The following is a 19,020-nucleotide window of genomic DNA, read 5'->3' as shown; positions in this document are numbered from 1 at the left end:
GCTTCCCATTTATCATCACCTTTTATTCTTGTCTAGAGTAACCATCCTTTGATTGTAGATACACAGAAGTTTAAGGAGTTAGTAGGCAGTAGTAGGAAAGGAAACACAGCAAGAAATGCCAAAGGAGAGAGACTGCATCCAGTTATTCACTTTGTATTACAACACAGACTGCCCTTATATCAGTTCCCTTTGAAAGTTTGTGTTTAGTGAGTAATTATTCAGGGCGATGCGTCAGAAGAGCTAGCGGCCATTTCGCGACAGAACCAAGCCCTAATTTTTAAAATATTTGAAATACTGCAGTTGAGCGTGGAGAAGCCACAATTGTTTCCTCCTTGAGTACCCGAGTTTTGACGTCCCTCTGGCTTCTGCCGCAGCGGTGGGTGCTGAGAGGCAGGGCCGCAGCGAGAGGGCTCCTCGGGGCTCTGCCAGCAGCGGCAGGAGTCTTTGCCAGCAGCTGAAGGTGTTGTGTGTGGGCATGGACAGAGAAGGCACCGATGGCCCTCAAGTTACGTCGCTCCAGCCTCTGATTTTTAGCTGTAAATTTAGAGGAATTGCCGAACCTAGCTGAAGTAACTGCAGGTTTTCTGGCCAGGTAGCTGAAGCAGCCTGACGCTTTGGTTCAATCCTTTTCCCTCGTACTACTAAGAGGAGAATACAATTTAGCCCAGCTCAAGCTACTAATCTTCAATTTTTATCAATTTAAACTAGTGACAGACTTGAATACTAATGAGACATCAAAATCACAGCATGCAGAGTTACCACTATTCTGGTTTACCCGATGACTTAATTAAAAGGAGACGGACAATTAAAGAGCTACTGTATAAAATAACAGCCCCCTGAAAAGCAAGCAGGAACTAAGAATGAGCTGTGTCCCAGGATGTTTGTACAGACAAAACTCACACCCCAGAGGGCAAAAAATGTGGCCTAGCTCTCAGGATCTGTGCTTGATCGTTGTTGCAGGAAGTGGAGGAAACTGTGTTACATGGAATGATCAAAATTTAAAGCGTCTGTATTGTTATTCTCAAGAATTATTATTCCCTGCTTGCCAAAGAAATGGCTGTTTAATCTGTCTTTCTGGACATCCATCTTCTTACTGTAAATGGCTACAAGTTGCCAAGAGACAGGGAGAAACCATTAACTTCCATCATAACCAAGCACACATTAAAATGATTAAGGTCCAAAAAGTAAAGAAGGGTTGGCATTATTTCATAAAGATTTTATGGCAAGAGCTGTTTTCTTAGCTTTATCATTATTAGATTTGACACTTTGGAAGGACATGGCGTGGCTTATTAACAGGCAACAGCGCAAAGTAATTTTAATGATCGTTTTGAGCATTCTCTAAAGGAGTGAAAACATTTTCATTTCGAGCTGGTGTGTGCCACCACTGCAGTCTTTAGAGCATCCAACGCAGACCCTGTGCTTGAAACAAAGTGGCTGAATTTCCTTTGTAGGTGCTGTGCTCTGTCTATACTGAACTTGGGAGTAAGGGTGCTGTAGAGGGCATCAGCACAGAGCAGCCCGAAGTCTTAGGAGAAGCAGGAGCTCTTTTTGTGTTCCCAAGGCTGGGGGATTCACCTGCTCAGTCTTTGCTCTGTTGGTAACCTTGCTGACGGCGATGGAGACGAGCCTGTGTGAGAGCATGGCCTCCATACCTTCAAAGACTGGCCTCCAGTCTTCAACTATCTGCTGATTTCAGAGACCCATTTCATTATGGATTGGCTTTACTGCTCCTTTCCAGTCTTGCAGCTTTTTCATCTTAAATATTTTATTAGTTTTAGCTACTGTTTTAATTGGCAGAATTAGCAAAAAAAAAAAAACTCACAGCTGAAATGCATTGTGGAGGGTCGTTCACTTATATAGCAAATTTTTAAATTGTGGCAATATATTTACTTTATGATCCCTATAAATGCTCACAATATATAAACAATAGTTTATTTACCAGCTGATACAGTTTTAAATTTGGATTACTTTACTCTGGAAATAAAGGTGTCTAATTGAGTCAGCTTACATAGAGAGCCTGGAGGTGCATGAGAGAAGAGAGGTGGTGGGGAGGTTTCGGTGGATGCTTGCAGACCTCTTACATGGCTCCGTTTGGTGAAGATTTCTGCATCTCTATGGCTTGCTGCTCTCTTTGCAGGGGTTGGAGAACCTACAACATATTGAAGGGTGGGCTGTTTATTTTCCCTGTGTTGTTTTTATGTACTGAAATATTGTAGTGAAAATAGCTGGGTGGGGTGTCATGAATGTTTTCAAAGACCTTCCTTTGAAAGAGGCTTTTTTCCAGCCGTTGGTGGTCACCACCCATTTTCCTGTGCTGTGAGCGCCTCTCTCATTGTTCCTGCCCACAAAGGCCCCTTGTGTGAACCTGTCAGCAAATGTGCCAGTGCGACCAGATAAAATGTGGGATATTGGTCCGAGCCTGCCGAAGCGCCAGGGTTTTCACCCGCAAACGTCGGTGGGTATTGCCCAAGGCGTAACACAGCGTTAGACTGTAAAACTTGGGATTTGTCAACAATTTTCGGCATGACTCTCTCAACTGTTTACGGTCGAGTGGTTTTGAGGCTGAAGCGTAGGTACGCATACCACTGATAGTAAAGTCATGTGATGGCAATGTTTGTCCCTTTGGCTTGAAATAAAGCTTAATTGAAAAATTGTCCTCACTTACGTACAGTTGCGCCATCTTGATAAATGATGCTGGTTGTGGTTTGGTATGGTTTGGGATGTGGTCAGTGCCCCATCTGAAAAATGAGGCTGGTTTCGAGTTTAACTTCTCCCCCCTCCCCCTGCAAATTGCACTTCGGTCACCTTTAGCTTTAACCCACTGGTGAAGAGATAAAGCACATCCTTTGGTATGTGTTTTTTAGAGGAGGTAAATAGTTGGGTTATCTGAAAACAGATCTTAGCAATACCTGCTGAGCTTCTGAGTAACAATATGTATGGATCTCTAGATTAGCTGTCAAAATTGACTGATTACTACAAGTAATGCCACAAGATAAGGATCTGTAAGCTCTCAAACACAAGTCGTTGATAGAGATCTCAGGTTGCACATTGTCATAACCTTATCCCCGCTGCTGCAGTGTGATTCCAGCTCTAGCTGTGCTGCAGGGACTCCTGGATGCGTCAGTGGAAACTATGGAGAAAAGCAGAGTGGTACATTTATCACCCCCCCAAAATTTGCTGATTTGAAAGCAAGTTCAGTTTTGGCCGATGTTAAAACAGTCCTTTCTGTAGCATTGTTTAGTGGGTTTGGTGGTGGGCTTTTTTAGCCTGCAGGTTATCTCTGAAGCTTGCCGTATTTTGGCTGGTATCAAAGAGTTGATTGCCGCAGGGAAGAAATCCATGATCCCGTATCTTGATGGAGCAGAGCAGTGCAAAACCAGTCTGGGGAGGGAAGGCTGAGTTTACATGACTCTGTGCTCCTCTGATTGAGATTTGACCGGGTGCTGGGCTGCTTGTTTCTTTCCAAATTGCCTTATTATTTGCGAAGACGGAGGAGGTTTTTCACTGATCTGTTTTAAGTTTGGGCTGCAACAGCTTTACAGGGGTGATCCAGAGCTGTCCTGACCTTTCTGTGACCGGGACTGGGGCTTGTTGAGCACACAGTGACTCGGAGCAGGAAGCTGCTCTGCCTGAAAACTAAGCCACAAGAAAAGTCTCTCTGCCATCTAGCCCTAATGCAGGGAATGGGTTGAAAAGGCAAAAAGGCAATGCCTCTGCCTGCTCTAACTGCTGATCAAACAGCAGCCTGGCATTTTCTCTGCATGGCATGGGCCTCGCGCGGTTCCGCGGGGCTGTGCCTTGCCCCAGGAGCAACGTGTTCGGCACATCCTCCGAGGTACCAGGCTCGTGCTTGCCTGGCGACTGCAGGAGGGGCTGCACTCACAGCATCGTAAAATAATCCAGGACCAGATTAATGGCTGCTGAAATCCTAATACTTATCTTTCTGGTTCAAGGTACTCATAAAACTAGAGGAAAAATGGTAGAACATAAATCTTGTAGACGTTGTTTTGCTTACTGTGATTAAATTCATCAGACTCTGGTGACATACTGTGAACCCAAATGCTTTAAAAATATATAAGTGCTCCTGCAGCCTCAGTAAGGTTTTCAACATTGAACTCCCAAAGTACTATTTAGTTGCTGTGACAGCTTCAGTATTTGCAATGATACTTTATATTGCAGGTGCAAAGTGTTTTTCTTTTAGTAGCTGCATTAAATGCAGCTAGTGGTAGAAAAGAAGATGCTAGGGGTATAAGCATTTTAAAACTATTAGAAGTAATGCTTTTTGTCTCAGCACCACCTTTTTTTCAGAAATAAATGCCAGGAGTGTTCATGAAAATAAATAAAATACAAATCCGGTACAGCTTAATTATTAAGACTAAAGGTACCATCAGAGCTTCAGACATTGGAGAAGTTACAGTCTTACACGTGGTTTTAAAGTTCATATGGAATTTATCCTAAAGAGCTGATGTGTTCCCAATTCAAGAAAACATATTCCTGGCTGTGTTACTGTCAGCTGTGGTGGTCCCAGTGTGACATGGACTTAGTGAATCATAAATATGCTCAAAGACACCAGAAGTTTGGTATTCGCTTAGACCTGGTCTCTTTAGTCTTTAGTACTAGCCAAGTCCCCTATCCTTGTGCCAAGCATCCTTTGAAAAGGCTTAATGAGAATGGAAATGAGTTCCTCGCCCTTAACACGAACTCTTCCCTCATCTGTCCCTGAGACGCTCATATTTCTTATTTTCCTGACTCTCATCTAGCCGTTGGTTTTAAACTTGGAGGAAAGAATTGCATCACATATTGGTATGGCAGTAGGTGGCAAGCTTTCCTGAACTAACAGTGATTTGTTATTTAGTGGGTATGTATAGAAACACAAGAAATCCCCCAATCAAACCAAGGAGTTGGTGGTGAGTTACTGTAAGTTAGGGCAGCTTTAAAGGAAGGGTGGAAGGTATTTCATTTCCTTATTTTTGTAATAGCCCTTTCTGTTAGTAGCTTTTCTTGTTACCTTCGAACTCTCATTTCCTCTATTAATGAATTCCCCATTTTGGCGTCGTTTGTATTTGTTTTGTCTGTGTACTGGGTACCATATCCCAATGTGCAGCAACACTGCTTTAGCACTTGCCTGCCGCAAGCACTCCACATGCTTTCAAGCCATTTTTTTTCCCCTCCGTCCAAGAATAACTCTGTATCCTTCCCCTTCCCATCGCTCTTGCTGGTGTGCTGAACCTGGGCATCTGGTGTCTTCTCAGACTTTAGAAATAATTATTTTCACTGGAAAGAGGTATAAGGAGGGATCTGTATGGCACTGTGTATGGGCTTCATTCACAGCTTTCATAGTTTAGCCCGAGTTCCTGGTGAAAGAGTAAATTGCTGTTTGTAGCACTTTTTTATTTACTGATGGTCACTTTTATTACTTTAATGGAGGGGGCTTTCAAAAGCACAGCATGCCATCCAGAATAAACGGCTTGTCAGGTAGAATGGTTACAAATACTTTTTAAAGGAATTTTAAGGCTAAGTAAGCATGACTGCTGGCTGCTTGGTGTCTGTGCAAGCCCACCTCTGGGGCCGTCAAGCGGTGTGGTTCTGAGATAGCTATGGAGTGCCTCACAGCCAGCCAGCTCCTTTTTAGATATTATTCTGGTTCAACTCATCTAGGGATTTGCCAAGCAGAAGGTAAAGCAAAATATAAACACGCAGCAAAAAATGGATTTGCCAGTTTGAAAAAAATCTTTTGTTATCTAAGCTAGTACTGCCTGTTAAAATATTTTTACTGAGTTTTTACTAGTTTGAATTGGAAAATCTTTATGCTAAGCATCTGATCATTTTTTTCATTTATCTGCACTGTAAAATATTTTCTTACCTTTGCATCCTCAGAATGTATTTTTCTTGTTCTGCAAGTTAGCATTTGAAGCTTTAACTCTAAACCATTCGAAATTGAGCATTTACTACAGAAATTTCATGTGACAGCTTAATTAACTGTGGATTCTTGACCTTTAAAGTGCTGGAGCTAGAAACGTTTAATAACCGGCCATTGGATATAAAGTAATATGCTTGTTGTTTTACTAGCTTGCATACATGGCAGTTTGAAGCAAAGTCCAAGGGTCACCAAAATCATGAAGTAAACTCAAGCGAGTCAATCTGAACTACGTATTTCAAAGCGTCGTACGGATGTGTCACGCAGTATGTATGTACGAGTGAAGGCTACCAGGTTACATATAGGATATTTTTACGCAAGGTGCGGATTACAATTTCTCTAAAAGCTTCTGTGATCTGGCCCTACAAGGTGGGAGTGTAATTCAGTGCGATTACTGCGCTGCCTAGTCTTAAACAAGCAAGTGTGTGTGTACACAACCAACCTATCAACCCACATGGACTTGTGAGCAGCGAAACCCCGAGCAGAAGATTGCTATCTTGGCAAGTCCCCTCTGTCAGCTTAAAGGAGGCCACCGATGTCCTTGACAGAAGGGAGGATCGCTGAAGCCGACCACCCGGCACCGTCGTCAGCTGAGTGGGTACCAAGGGCTTTGAGGGGGTCACTGTGTGCGGGAAGGACCAGGGAGATGTATGGGTGGAGGCGGTGGGCAGGGATTACTGGCGGAGATGCAGTACTAGTGGGATTGAGACTGCAGAGAGGGAGTACGGTCACAGCCAATGGAACAGTACCGAAATGTCAGGTCAGTCCCTCGCTGCTGAGCCAAGGAGGGTTGCGTGGGTGCCCAACCCTACTTCAGACCAGTGAGTGACACCGCACGTCTACGCGTAAGCTCCCATGCAGGGGATGGTCTGTTTGCCCCCGTGTTTTTGGGACTGGTCCCTGCTGCATCTGGGTCGCAGGTACTTTCTGCGGTTGCCTGGGCAGGGCAGCGGCAGCAGCGCAGCCCCCGGCCCCGGCTGGCGGCCCCAGCGTTCCTCCCGGCTGCCGGAGTCCGGAGCTGTTGCAGCAGCGAGCGCTGGGAAGACAGTCCCTAAGCTGACGTGATAGTTTTGCAAGGTTATTTAAGCCGGAGCGGTTGCGGAGGGCTTCAGGTTTTGCCAATAAGTTGCCGTGCCTGGAGTTTCCAGTCCTGCAGTAGGAGAGGCTTTGGAAAGCCAGATTACGATCTTCACCCCGAGCGAGCAAGACCTTCGTTTGCAGGCATTCCGAATGATTTCAGTGAAGCTGTGTCGCAAGGGACTGTCAGAGATGAGCAAGGGGATAGGAATCTGGCTCCCGGGATCCATGCGCGGCATTCCTACACCCCTTTTGGATGCTTCCGGCGGGTGGGATCACGTGCCCTGTTCCCGTGCGTGGGTGTACCCCTGGGACCAGTTTGTTGTTTGGGTTATTGGGAGAAATGCGGAGAGCTTTTGCTCCTGAAAATTCGGGAGCTTCACCTGAAAGGGCAAATACGCGCCAGTTGTTTGTCATCTTTGCTCACGTGCGTTGGCCCATAAATTCTATTTTCAGAGCGCAAACTAAACATGGCTAGGAGGGAGTGGGAAATCGTGTAAACAGCCGTCCTGGGGGTACAGTGCCATACTTGTGTTCTGCGGTGGGGAACTGCCTGCGCTGCCTTAACTCTTCCATTCCCGTCGGCTTGTGTGCGTGTAAGCGCTGCGGCCCCGCGGCATCGTCCGGCAGCCCTGGGAGAGTCCTTGCTGGGAAGCGGTGCCTGCCTTTTCCTTCTCCTCGAGCCTCCTGACCGCTCTCGGCGTAGCCAAGTCCTGAGTGGAGTCCCCAGGCCCCACTCCTGAGCTCGGTCACTCTGTTTCCAGCGGAGATTTGAGCTTTTCCATTCCTTTCCTGTCATTTTATCGGGAACGGTCAGGCTGCAATTGCAATGGGGGGGGGGGGGTGGCCAAGTGGGGCCTGATCCTGCCAGATCCCGGGACTCCTGCGGGAGCGAGCGCTGGGGAGCTCCCAGGAGGCTTCCCGGCAGCACCTCCAGGCCTTGCACCAGCGGGCGGGCGGGTTGATTTGTGGCGGCTTTCTCCTCTCTCTCCCTTGGCATTTTTTTAAAAAATCTGAGCAGGTTTGGGTGAGTGGGGTTTCTGCTTCTGCTTGCATCACTTTCTCCAAGCAGTGACGCACATGTGTGCTCTTCTTTTGCCACATAAGTGGGTGGTTTATGTGCTGGGAGGGAATGATTCATAAATGAGCTAGGGCCTGGGCCCTTTTCTCTGTGGCCCTAATGATGTGTGAAGAGGATTCGGTGTCAGCCTTTCTTCCTGGCCTTCAAACAGGCAGGTTGTTGAGTAGTTACGTTTTCACTCTCTAGCTGCGGGTAGTCCAGCCTTGCCTGGGCTAAAATCCTAATTCTATGTATAAAATGGGGGTAACTGCAGAGAGAGTTAATGGCCTGCTGCCTGCGAACGAAAACCGTGAAAATACCGCTTTTTGCAGAATTCTGTCACTCAGCTGCGATTTTTGGAGGCTTTTGCAACCAGAACAAGTAAGCACGGAATGACCATCCTTTGACATGGGTGTCCCGGGGGGGGGGGAGCTGTGTGGGCAAGCGGTGTCGGGGTGTTTCGGGCCTCTGGGCGCTTGTGCTGGGCTGGCTACAATAACAATGAACGTGGGGGTGTGCTGGTTTCACCCAGCAGGCCGCTAAACACCACGCAGCCCTTCCCTCACTCCCCCCGCAGTGGGACGGGGGAGAGAACGGGGAAAAAAGGTAAAACTTGTGGGTTGAGATAAAGACACTTTAATAGGACAGAAAAAGAAGGGAAAATAATGATAAAAGAATATACAAAACAAGTGATGCACAATGCAAATGCTCGCCACCCGCTGACAGATGCCCAGCCGGTTCCCGAGCAGCAGCCCTGTCCCCCCAGCCAACCTCCCCAGTTTTTTGTTCAGCATGACGCCATACGGTATGGAATAGCCCTTTGGCCAGTTGGGGTCAGCTGTCCCAGCTCTGTCCCCTCCCAGCTTCTTGAGCACCTCCGGCCTCCTCGCTGGCAGGGCAGCGTGAGGAGCTGAAAAGTCCCTGACTTAGTGTAAGCACTGCTCAGCAACAGCTAAAACATCAGTGTGTTATCAACAGTATTCTCATCCTAAATCCAAAACACAGCACTATACCAGCTACTCGGAAGAAAGTTAACTCTATCCCAGCTGAAACCTGGACAGTGAGGGAAGAAAGTTGAGGTGCAGGAAGCCACAGGGGGAAATGCTTAACAAGCAAATTGTTTGTTTAATTAAAATGATAATGGGTGAGCAAGAAAGTCTTTTGAAAGCAACCAGGCGGGCTGATTCCTCCCCTTCTCTGATGTGAGAAAGCTCTCCTGTTGTGTGTCATGAACGATGATGTCTCTCTGCAGAGAAACCAAGCGCAACAGTCAGAAGCAGTGTTGAGGGAAAGCATCTGCTGCACAGAGGAAAAAAATGATTCTCTGCTCATAGCATTAGTTATTAGGAACATTGAGCAACCCATGGTTAATGAAACCAGCTTGTCTCATTAGCCACACTTCAAAATTACATTTACAGAGGTTAGCAAAACTAAATATTTTTCTTTGTGGCTGCAGCGGCGTCATGAGAGACCCTGTCTTATACAACCCGTTTTTACTGCGTGAATTGCGACATGGCTTTGGCCTTGGTTCCCAAAGTTTTGTATTTAAACGAGGAGGGATTGGATCTTGCTTTGCCCAAGTTAGTTCTCAAGTTAAAATTGTGGGCTCTAGATTTAGAGCAGAGCTCGAACATTTATGGTTCAAGTTAAATTTTCTAAGCTGCAATTGGAAATTCTCACAAATATTGCCGTGTAGTTTTTGTTCTGTTTGGTTTTGTTTTATTTCTACTCTTTTATTTCATTGGTAGAATTAGAAACTGAGAAGGCTTGTTCCCAGTCTGGCACCTTTATAGGCACAGTGTAGACACATTTTTCTTTAGAGAGCAAGACGTACCTCTGAAAGAAACATCAGTGTAAGTAGTTCACATGGCTCTCCTGTTCCCAGCACCTGCCCCAGGAGGACACAGGGCATTTTCTGTTGTACCTTCTTGGACAGCTGTACGAAGGGACTGGTTTTTTACATGGATGTAGGATGACTCCTACTTGGTAAGGATAAAAGTAAGGCGTTAGTGTCACCTTGTGAATATCTGATCCCTTTAGATTCAAACTTGGGTGGGTTGGCGCTTGCTCCAGCAATGCCTCTGAAGTCATTATCGAAGTTGGATCCTGCCGTTATGTACTGAAATGTGTGTAGGTCTCATCCCGTGCATACCTCCTGTAACAGATGCCATGTTAGAAAATATTCACCTCGGGCAAAATAATTGTGAAAGAAGTTTGCTGAGGGCTGATCATGGATCTTGAGAAGATACCGTAAGCATTTATGAGACCGCTTGCCCTGTTAGCACACCCACTGGTGAGCACCTATCTGATCAGTAAGCATATGCCCAGCTTCACATGTTTTGCAGCACAAGGGCCCTACTGATGTGTTGTGAGTGCATTTCTGCTTTGGATGATGATGTTGAATGCCCAGCCTTGCCTGGGCCCCAGCAAACGCCTTACTGTAACTTTGCTCTTAGCATTTAACATGCACCCTGGCTATTTTTCCTTCTTTCTAATTTATGAAGCCACCTGTGGTTTCCATGCTAGAAGCTTTTGTAGGCAGTCTAGCTCTTCTAGAAATGATTGTCTTCTTTAGAATACATTGCTATATATTAATACTCTTTCTCTATTTCATGCAGTTTTATATGAGACCAGCCATGATTGGAGCAGTTTCTAGGATTAAGTGATGCAGTTAATATTTGTTTTCCTCATCATCTTCCACACAAGATAATATATTTATTGAAATATCCTGTTTTGATAGGATTTTTTTTTTGGTTGATCCATTTTGAGTTTATAGGCTCATTATTTTATACTGATGTTGGAAAAAGCAGGTTTATAAGATGCTTCATTTTTAGGCGGCCTTGCAAATGGAGAGCTGCCACGGGTGATTCTAGGAATGAATGTGCAGCCACAACAGCAAAAATGGTGGGGCTGATCTTCTCCACACCCTGTTCTGCGCTCATCCAAGCTGTGCCATTTGCACTGGTACAGTGTTACAGGAGTCTGCCTGAAAAAAAAAAAATATTCTGTGTTGGCATGACTGTGTTGGCAAGGTGCAAAACCTCAAGTCATGCAAGTGAAGGAAACTTGTAGTATCAGCAGAGCTACGTGGGGTTGAAATAGCCGATGGTTTTGAATGGATTTGGGTTCTTCCTGTTTTGAAATAAGAACTGTACTTTATAAAAGAACCTTAGAGTCAGTGAAGTTCCCTCTTAAACTGTCCTATCCCAGATCCATTATAAAAACAGCCCTTGTGTTTCTCCTGCGTTAAATTTAGCTTTATGTCCCTCGGTGGCTTAATTTTGCACACTTGCTTCATAAAATGTCTTCCCCTTTGTTATTTCCTGCTCTTCTGTTCTCTGCGGAGTTCGAAGGAGGCTGTGGCTCTGTTGGTCATGTTATTTTACTCAAGAAGGAATCTGTTTTCATAGACAATGGAGAAGTGGTGATTTAATTAGAATAGCTTCTACAAAGGAGGGGTTTCTTGCACGCAACAGTATTTTCTTTCCCATTTTGTATCCTTCATGGTCAAGCAAAGGTGGTTTTCCAGAGTAGTGTTGGGTTAAGAGCTGAGACAGTTGTATATACAAACACAGTTTGATGCCCTATTATTACTTTTATTTTAATGTGGTGAACAGCCATTGCAAGTCATTATATCTACGACACAGCCACATGTAGCGTAATTGTTCGAGCTTTAAAATGGATTGTCACCTCATCCTAGAGTGTTTTTCAAGTAAATTAATTTAGATTGAACAAGTGAAATTTTTATTATTAACATTTCCTGAATCCCAGGAATAATAGTTTGCTATTTCATTTTGAATCTCTCACCTAAGGCAGATCTTGATCCTGTTACACTCAATAGGGATTCAGGGGGTCCAAAGGCTGACTCCTGTAGAATCGGAGCCCTGTCCATTTGTGGCAGTCCTCTCCTAGTTCCCATTTTAAAAAGAGCAAATAGATGTTAATGTCTGGTCAGTTGATTTAAACCAGTTGACAGAATGGATTTATTGCTGAGATTTACTCTTGTAAATGCCTCTCAAGTTGTGAATTGCATATCAAGAAATTATTTTTCCTTTCTCTCCTTTACCTACCAGGAGCAGTTCAGAAAGGAGGAAGGAGAAATCAAGAGATGCAGCGAGATGCAGGAGAAGCAAAGAAACCGAAGTTTTCTATGAACTGGCACATGAGCTGCCCCTGCCCCACAACATCAGTTCCCACCTGGACAAGGCATCCATAATGCGCCTGGCAATCAGTTTCCTACGCACTCACAAGCTTCTCTCTTCAGGTAAGATCTGGCTAAAATAAGTTGTCAGTGCTAGTTGATGGCAGCTTGGTAAGATTGTGCATATTCTTCTCCGAGTACTGGGTCCTAAAGTGAGAACAGGACACAACTACTTGTGTTGTGAGAATACAACTAGATTTAAAGATAGGTTGGTGGGGTTTTTTGATCAGAATCATGTCTATTTTAATTGGGGTAGAAATAGCTGAGTGATATTAGTCATATAAGGTTTTCATTACCAAAATAACGATTGGTGCAGTTTTGCCTCTCTAAAAAAACAACCCTCAGAACTCTTGAATGTGGTTTATTAAGCTCAGTTACAAGATTTCAAACTTTTAAGAGTTTAATCAGAATTCAAACATACATCTTAAGCTTCCATACCGAAACAAGTAAATTTTGATTTGGCATGGCAAGCATGTTTGTGCCAGTGCATTCAAAAGGCAGCTGGGAAGTTCTGAAGGTCCAATACTTTGTTTAAAAAGACTGATTGTGCTATACACTGGTAATGAGTAGTAGGTAGATTGTTTATGACAAGGTAGACTAAGATAGCTAAAGCAAACAACTTTTAAATACTTGACATGAATGGATTCTATGTAATCAAATCTTGCTCATGTTGGACTAGTAGGAAATGTGAACCAGCATCATTTTCATAGCCTATGGAAACTGATAAAATTAACAATGGTCTTATTTTGAACCTATATTTGAATAATCACTTTGATGGAAATCTGTGGTTTGAGTAGCCTGTGAGATCAATGAAAACAACTGATGTTTCTGGGGAAACTTTCACACGGTGACCTATAAGTGTCCAGAATACGTTAACAAAACAATGCCTGCATTGTTTGTGAGAGGTAAACCCATAATTTCGTCTTTTCCTTCATTAATGGCAAAACTCCCAATAAGGTCACGATTGCACTTCCTCTCTTTAGAAAAGTTGAGTCATACCATAACAATTACTTTAATAAATGTTATTAGGAAGTATCTCATTTTGTGGAAGAGTATGCTGTTGGTTTGTTGTTAGTTAGTCTGAAAAATATGACAAATTCAATTCTGCTTCTCTGTGCTTTGTAATTTTTTTAGCTTTTTTGTGTTCTGCTATAAGACTATTGTATAAGATGTGGGTATTTTCATCTTAGCTTATAGAATGTGGTTGTAATGTTTACTTCTGTGAAAAGAAAAGTTTATTTGCTGAACAGTGTTTGCAAATCATCTCTGATTTCGTCATGTAATTAATACTTGAAGAAGTTGCATAAATAGCTAAATGTTCTTAAACATGCCATACACCAAGCCAATTTGTTAGTAACTTTCTCACAAAAACACAGCTTCAGCTTTTCAAATATTTATGTGGCGTGAACCTAGAGACTGGCACAGCATAGGAAAAGCAAACTTCTGAAGGGCTGTAACAGATAATATAAATAATGCGTGTGTCTGTGAAACTTGACACGAAATATTTTGATGGTGTCATCATCAGAAAAATACATTTGCTTACCTGGAAACTGCTAAGTTTCAAGTGAAATTTTCAAATACATGTACATTTCTTGGTAAGGAAAAAACTACAGATAAAACGTATACTTAGCGCTTATGTAGTGTTAATGCTTAGGCTCATATAATTTGATAGTGAAGATAACTCAATATATGTATATAATATTCATAAATACAGATATGATTTTTCTGTGACAGTGTTTGAAAAACAATGCGATTCATGTAGCTGATTTATATTTTCTTGAAGTACCACCAGGACCCAGCAGTTAGAAAATAATCTGGAAGTGAAATGTTACAGTAGTGACAGGTTGTGATTTAATATTTCAGGCTTTGTCTATGTTAGTTATTTGCTTAGCCTTAAATCTGATGCACTTCCCCAGTCTAAATATTGACTTGGAGTAAGTCCTCTCATTAAAATGTGTGTTGTTAGTCAAATGCAGATTTGTCCATTGCTGCATCTTTAGACACTGGAGATGTAGATAAAGGTTTTAAAATCTTTAGTGCTTCTGTTCTGAGGAACTGAACTTGAGGTACGTTAAAGGGACTGATTTTCTGGAAGAGCTGGGTATTATTTTCTGACAATGAGAACATACTGAAATGAAAGAACTCAAGCCAGAAAACCACTGCTTGCTTGTAAAGGCCTTGTCTGCTACTTATATTCTTCTGAGTATAGCTAACATTTAAATTAGCCAAGGTAAACAAGAAGGCTGAAAATTTAAGCCCTGAATATTTGAAAGATAAATTTTATCAGGTGTTGGAATAAAGTGGCATCAGAGAGAGAACTTCTCATTATCGTTGTCAGAGTAATGACTTCAGAGTATTATTTCTTCCTCATGCAATTGCCTGACAGTTTACACTTGCTGAGGCTCCTGAGATTCACAAGTGTAGAGTACTGCTCTGGCCAAAGTAAATCTCTATCGGGTTGAGAACTGTTTCTTGCTCTCAGGAGACAGGGCTGTAAAATTGAATATAAGCATTTCTGGCAGGTGAGCTTTGTTGAAAAAATACTGCCTTTCAGGACTGATTAACACCATTGCCATACAATAGCTGCTTAATACAGCTAATATGTGACGGGTGCTGTTTTTCTGATCTGTTCCTGTAAAAGCAGAATTTTGATATGGGCTTTGAAAAGTCTTTGACGGTGGGCTTCTGAATAATGTCAGTCTGCATAAGGACACTGGCTTTCACTAGAAGGCTGTCTGATTGAATTCAAAGCGATAGGTTTTCGATACAGCTTTTGGCTCTCGAATGAAGAAGTTTGCTGCTCATCCCACTTCAACAAGAGTGTGGAACAAACGGACGCTGGGCTTACGCGATACCTGTCCATGCTCTGATCTCGCTTTTGCTCTAAACCCTTTCTGAGCCCCAAGCAAAGCTGCCCCCATTTCACACACGTGTTTAGCAGACTGGAATTTGGCCGTTAATTCTGTGTTGCATTTGAGGAGCCCGATTCGAATGATGGGGAGCGTGGGGGTTACTGTGTCGTCTCTGACAGGTGAACTGGGAAATGGGGAGGTGGAGAACTGCAGTGTGCATGAGAAGCAAACGCCACCCCCAGACCCCCCTCCCCCCCCTTTGCTTTATGTTGTCTTCATGGAAATAGTTTTGATTATTTGGGCTAGACAGTGTAAACTGGAGTTAAGTGGGAGTATTTGTTTTGTCGTTAATTAGGACATTAAAATAACATTTACTGCATTTATATATATACACACAATGTCACTAAAATAAGCTTGCAGTGCAGCTTGAAAAATGCTTCAAAAGGTAGTAAAGAAAAAAGTACCACTTGATGAGCATTTTTGTTATTTACTATTTATTCTATCAAAAGCAACTGGAACACCGGATTTTATTTTATATTACTGTTTGTGGACACGATTCTCATACACGAACACATCTCTTTGTTTCATGGCAGTTTTGCTGGGAGCCGAGAGAGCAAGGGCCTTCCCAGGGCTGCATCCTCATCTTTCTGCAAGCTGATGCTCCAGATGGGATTTCAGAGATGGCTGTAGGCAAATTGCCAGCCTCGGTCCGCTGGCATTGAGTGTCTCATGCCCCTTCCTATTATTCCCTGACTTGGAATAGGGCTTTTCACTTGTGTAACTCAGGCTGTTTTACTAGCTGTGTCTGCATAATGATTATTTATCTGTCCGGAGGCCAAGACCTAGAGAAATCTATGCCCACATTCTTCCAGCAGGTGAATGGCAGAGCCCACGAATCTGAGCCCTCATTGAGAGCTCTCCCGCTACGTGCCTCCAAAACTCCCGGCTTCTGGATTGCCGGGTGCACGTCTCCTGCAGGCGTTGAGGGGCCCGAGCTTGGCCCTTGTATCCTATCATAATAGGAAATAGCTGGTTGTATATCTCAGAGTTCAAAAGGGTAAAAAATACCAGGTTTTGCTTTATAAAAGTTGCTGCTTTACTTAGTAACACGTTTCCCTTTGATTTTCACAGTAGGCAATTCTGTGTGGGAATGTTGGAGAGGAAGCCTTTAACATTTAGAAATGCAGGCTGTTCATCTGACGGCCTGATTGAGATTAGTATCACAGGAAGCAAACTGAAACAATAGCTTTATGATACTGTTTCCATGTTGCGCACGGAACAGTACATGGTATAATTGGAATGCTAAGTAGAAATATAATTTAATTATGATCGTCTTAAATATTTTTCAAGATGTCTCCTAATTCTGTTGGCATGATACATTTTTGCCATCATCGCATTCAAATGTTTGGGATAAATTTAGAATCAATGTTTGTTCATTTCAAGTAAAGGTTTTGATCCCATAAAGTTGCAGCTGAAAATAGACTGTTTGATGCTTATCAGTAGTGGAGCTTTTGGATTTAGGATCTTAAGTCTTTTAGTATAGTCAGAAAAACTGATAGCAGTACTTGTCCTCTGTTATTCTCTAGTACAGCTAGTAAATTAGCCTAATGCTTTTGGGGGGGTTAATAGATGGTTAAAGAGAAATAACTGTCTTTTGCTAAAAAATGGCTGTCTTGGTTAACAGCTAACATCGTGATAATTGCTAAGGCTGCCTCAGACAGTCTCTTTTTGTCTGAATATGAGGAAGAGAATCCACTTTAGGAAGCCTGTATGGGCAGTATTGGCACGTGATGCCAATAATGTTAAGTGTTTATTTGGACCATGCCGATGCTAAAGGCATTACAGGAACCAGAACTCTTTGGTACCAGTGAGTTTCTGTGTGTCAGGGCTGGAGACTGTTTAGTCAGGCTAGTCGGGCAAACACAATTTTATGAGCTTTCTTTAATCCCATCCCAATTGTGTGGTCACCCGGGTGTCTTTTCTGTGCAGAGATCCAGCAAAGGAAACTGGATGGGAGTTGCTCCTGTGCAGGCAGACAGCAGCAGAAATGGGGAGGGAACAGGGAAGCAGACGGGAAGTTGTTTGGGAGAAGGGAGGCCACGAGGAAGCCAGTGTGAAGTTTTTTCAAGGGAGGGAGACAACAGAGCCGGAAAGCCAGCAGGGAGCAGAAGGGAAAAAATAGCTTTTCACTAGGCTTTTAAGGGAGAGGACAAACTGTAGGGAGAAGTGATGTGGGCATTGTTTTTGAATGTCTGGACAAGCTGCATCTAATCTCAGGCCATTGTGGCATAAAACAGTGCTTTAAAAATAGCATGTCTACTTGTTTGCTTTTATTAAATTGGAAAAATAGTTTTGTGCCAACTGTGCTGCTAGGAATGGGAGTGGAGCTGGGTGCTGAGTGCTTCAGCTGCTTGAAGTGACGTCCCTTTTCTGGGAAGGTGCACCAGAAGGTCCCACGGAGCTCAGGAAGGCTGGTCTGATGGGGTGCTGCATCCCACCGTTCAGCACTGATGGCTGCAGGACTCGAAGCAGCTTCCTGGGAGCAGCATCTGAATGATTTGGCTAGGTACAAACTCTGCAATCAAAACAACGCTAACATGAGTGTTTTCTTTATCGAAGTTGCTTGTGCACTTGGAGATAAGAGCCCTTCAGGAAGCTTCAAGTTTAAGAGTAGCTTTTTCTTGATGTATCTAAATTGAAAGCTTTTAGTCGCTTTCCTTTGATGCAAGACAAGAAACCGGGAAGAGGAAAGTCTGTCTCAAAGCTGCTCTCTCTGATGCAGGATGGAGCTGCTGTTAGATCTGCCCTAACTTCTGCCTACCAGCATCAGGCAGTTTTTGCAACGCTCCTCAGGAGGTGCAGCTATAGCCTGGTGTCTATTATGCACAATATCCAAGCAACTTTCTGGTACTTGTAGGATCCAGGATTAGAGACAAAGCTATGAAAATTCTGTGGAGGTGACGATGTGACCTCCAGTAAAAACCCTTTTTATCACTCTCTACCTCTGAACTGACTGAAAAGGCCCCTTTGAGTCAGATCAAAGGTGTTGAGAGGAGTATAGGCTGTTTGCTAGGAGGTTGTTTATACCTGAGCAGTTATTTCTTGTAAGGAGAGCCTGATTTTTGAGCCTTCAGGCTCATTCCAAGAGGTTGGACTGAAGGAAATGAGCAAGCATCTACGGAAAAAGTGTTCTTAAACTTGGGAACAGTGCACATCCTGACAGTGGGAATTAATCAAAGCTTGTTTACAAGAGCTATTTTTAGCATAAAAGGTTATCATAAACACTGCAATAAGCATTTGCCATTACAGTTCAAAGTTTCTTGTTGATGAATAAATTCTACTTTGGTGGTTAGCAAATTTTTCAAAATAGAGCTGATTAAAAAATATTTATTGAAATTTGATGAAGACTGAGACATGGACTGAAAAATACTGTATCAAAATTTGATGCAGACCAAGAAATACTGCCTTGGAGCAATATGAACAGTGGATGACCCATCAAACTGGTCCATGGGACACAGTTGCTCTGTTCCTGGTTCTGCTGTAGCTCTGACAGTCACAGAATCGTATAGGTTGGAAAAGACCTTTAAGATCATCAAGTCCAACCGTAAACGTACCACTACCAAGACCACCACTATACCATGTCCCTAAGCAACTGGGGCAGTCGCCCCAGGGAAGCCACTGCACTTTTCTGTGGCTCTCTGATGTGTTTCAAGATCTCTCGATCTCAGCTAGACAGGGATTCTCCCTCCTTTGTAGGCTTCTCAGTGCTACATGAGCACAATCTTGGCCGGGATCCATAAATGTAACTATAATATGAACAATAATATTACAGTACTTCATTCTCCTGAATGTCCTATTAATTTAAACTGGCATATTTGCAGTCCAGTCTGCCTGCTATACTGTCATGGTGCCT

At 43.4% G+C, this 19,020-nt stretch overlaps 1 protein-coding gene across 2 annotated transcripts in view; it reads left to right on the top strand.

Moving 5' to 3' along the window:
- The window catches only part of EPAS1 (endothelial PAS domain protein 1), an 80,320-nt gene that overhangs the window by 32,779 nt on the left and 28,521 nt on the right, over nucleotides 1-19,020 (top strand). For both annotated transcript variants that reach the window (XM_075496256.1, XM_075496257.1), the window contains exon 2: nucleotides 12,128-12,318. In XM_075496256.1, coding sequence (XP_075352371.1) covers nucleotides 12,128-12,318 — 191 coding nt within the window. The remainder of the gene's footprint in view (nucleotides 1-12,127; nucleotides 12,319-19,020) is intronic.

Source organism: Mycteria americana, chromosome 3 (assembly GCF_035582795.1).
Source record: "Mycteria americana isolate JAX WOST 10 ecotype Jacksonville Zoo and Gardens chromosome 3, USCA_MyAme_1.0, whole genome shotgun sequence".
NCBI classification, from domain to species: Eukaryota; Metazoa; Chordata; class Aves; order Ciconiiformes; family Ciconiidae; genus Mycteria; species Mycteria americana.
The sequence above is the reverse complement of the archived record's forward strand: the minus strand, read 5'-3'. Positions and strand labels throughout refer to the sequence as shown.